The sequence below is a fragment of the Phaethon lepturus genome, unplaced genomic scaffold (assembly GCF_000687285.1).
Source record: "Phaethon lepturus isolate BGI_N335 unplaced genomic scaffold, ASM68728v1 scaffold23681, whole genome shotgun sequence".
NCBI classification, from domain to species: Eukaryota; Metazoa; Chordata; class Aves; order Phaethontiformes; family Phaethontidae; genus Phaethon; species Phaethon lepturus.
In genome coordinates this window covers 3,874-4,753 of record NW_010518780.1, presented here as the reverse complement: position 1 = coordinate 4,753, position 880 = coordinate 3,874, and the positions used below count along the sequence as shown (strand labels likewise).

Sequence of the window (880 nt, the reverse complement as noted above, 5' to 3'; positions counted from 1 at the left end):
CCCCTGAGCCCTCTTGTGCTTTGGGGGGGAGAGGCTCAGCAAGTGTGGCTCCCTGCCCCGCCCGTCCTGCTCCATGGGGTGACAGTCGTGTGTTCCCACAGGAGCTGCCTTGCAGGATCCTGGCCTGGCCATGGCACACACCACACCCGTGACCGGTAAGGACACCCCCTCAGTCCGAATCCCACTGTCGTGCACCCCAGGGCTGGGACCCCAGGACCAGAGGTGATCCCATCTTGGTCCTTGCAAGCTGGGGGTCCCCCCCAAGGCCCTCCGTGGGTCAGGGAGGTGCTGGAGGGAGACTCAGGGCGGGGGTTTTGCCTTTGCAGATGATTTAGGTGAGTGGACCCCAGAGTACATGAGCAGCCGGTAAGTTTTGCGACAAGTTTTCGGGGCACCTCGGCCAGAGCAGGATCTGGAGCCTCAGGTGACTCAGGCGATTGGGGTCCCCCCTGCCCCTGCATGCCTGGACAGGCCAAATCCATCCTCCCTGGGGCCATGAGCAGGATTTGGGGTGCAGAGCTGTGCACTGTGAAGCAGTGAACCCCCCATGGGGATGCCATGGGGTCCAGGGGATGGGATGGGGTGTCTTGTTCTCCCTGATTGCTGCTCCATCCTCTGCCCTGAGGCATTTCTGGGCAGAAACATGTCAGAATCCGGCCAGTCCTGTCCCCTCCCCTGGTTCGGGGCAAATGGGGGTCACAGCAAGCTCTAGAGGGGTCTCACCAGGGACTTGGGGTCCTCCCATCCCGGGGCTGCCCTGATACCCTCCTCATCCCACAGAGATCATCGAAGAGGTCATGAAGGAGGATGGTTTCCAGCCGGATCCAGCCCCCATCCTGCCCAAAGCACTGCCCAAAGGCTCGGCCAAGCTGGTGCCTCG

General features: G+C 62.5%; 1 protein-coding gene across 1 annotated transcript in view; it reads left to right on the top strand.

The window, feature by feature from the left end:
* Positions 1 to 130: 130 nt before the first annotated feature.
* Positions 131 to 880, top strand: part of LOC104628309 (transcription factor RelB homolog) — a gene marked incomplete at its 3' end in the record, with an annotated part of 963 nt that continues 213 nt past the window's right edge. The window contains exons 1-2 of the mRNA XM_010296844.1: positions 131 to 155; positions 781 to 868. Coding sequence (XP_010295146.1) covers positions 131 to 155; positions 781 to 868 — 113 coding nt within the window. The remainder of the gene's footprint in view (positions 156 to 780; positions 869 to 880) is intronic.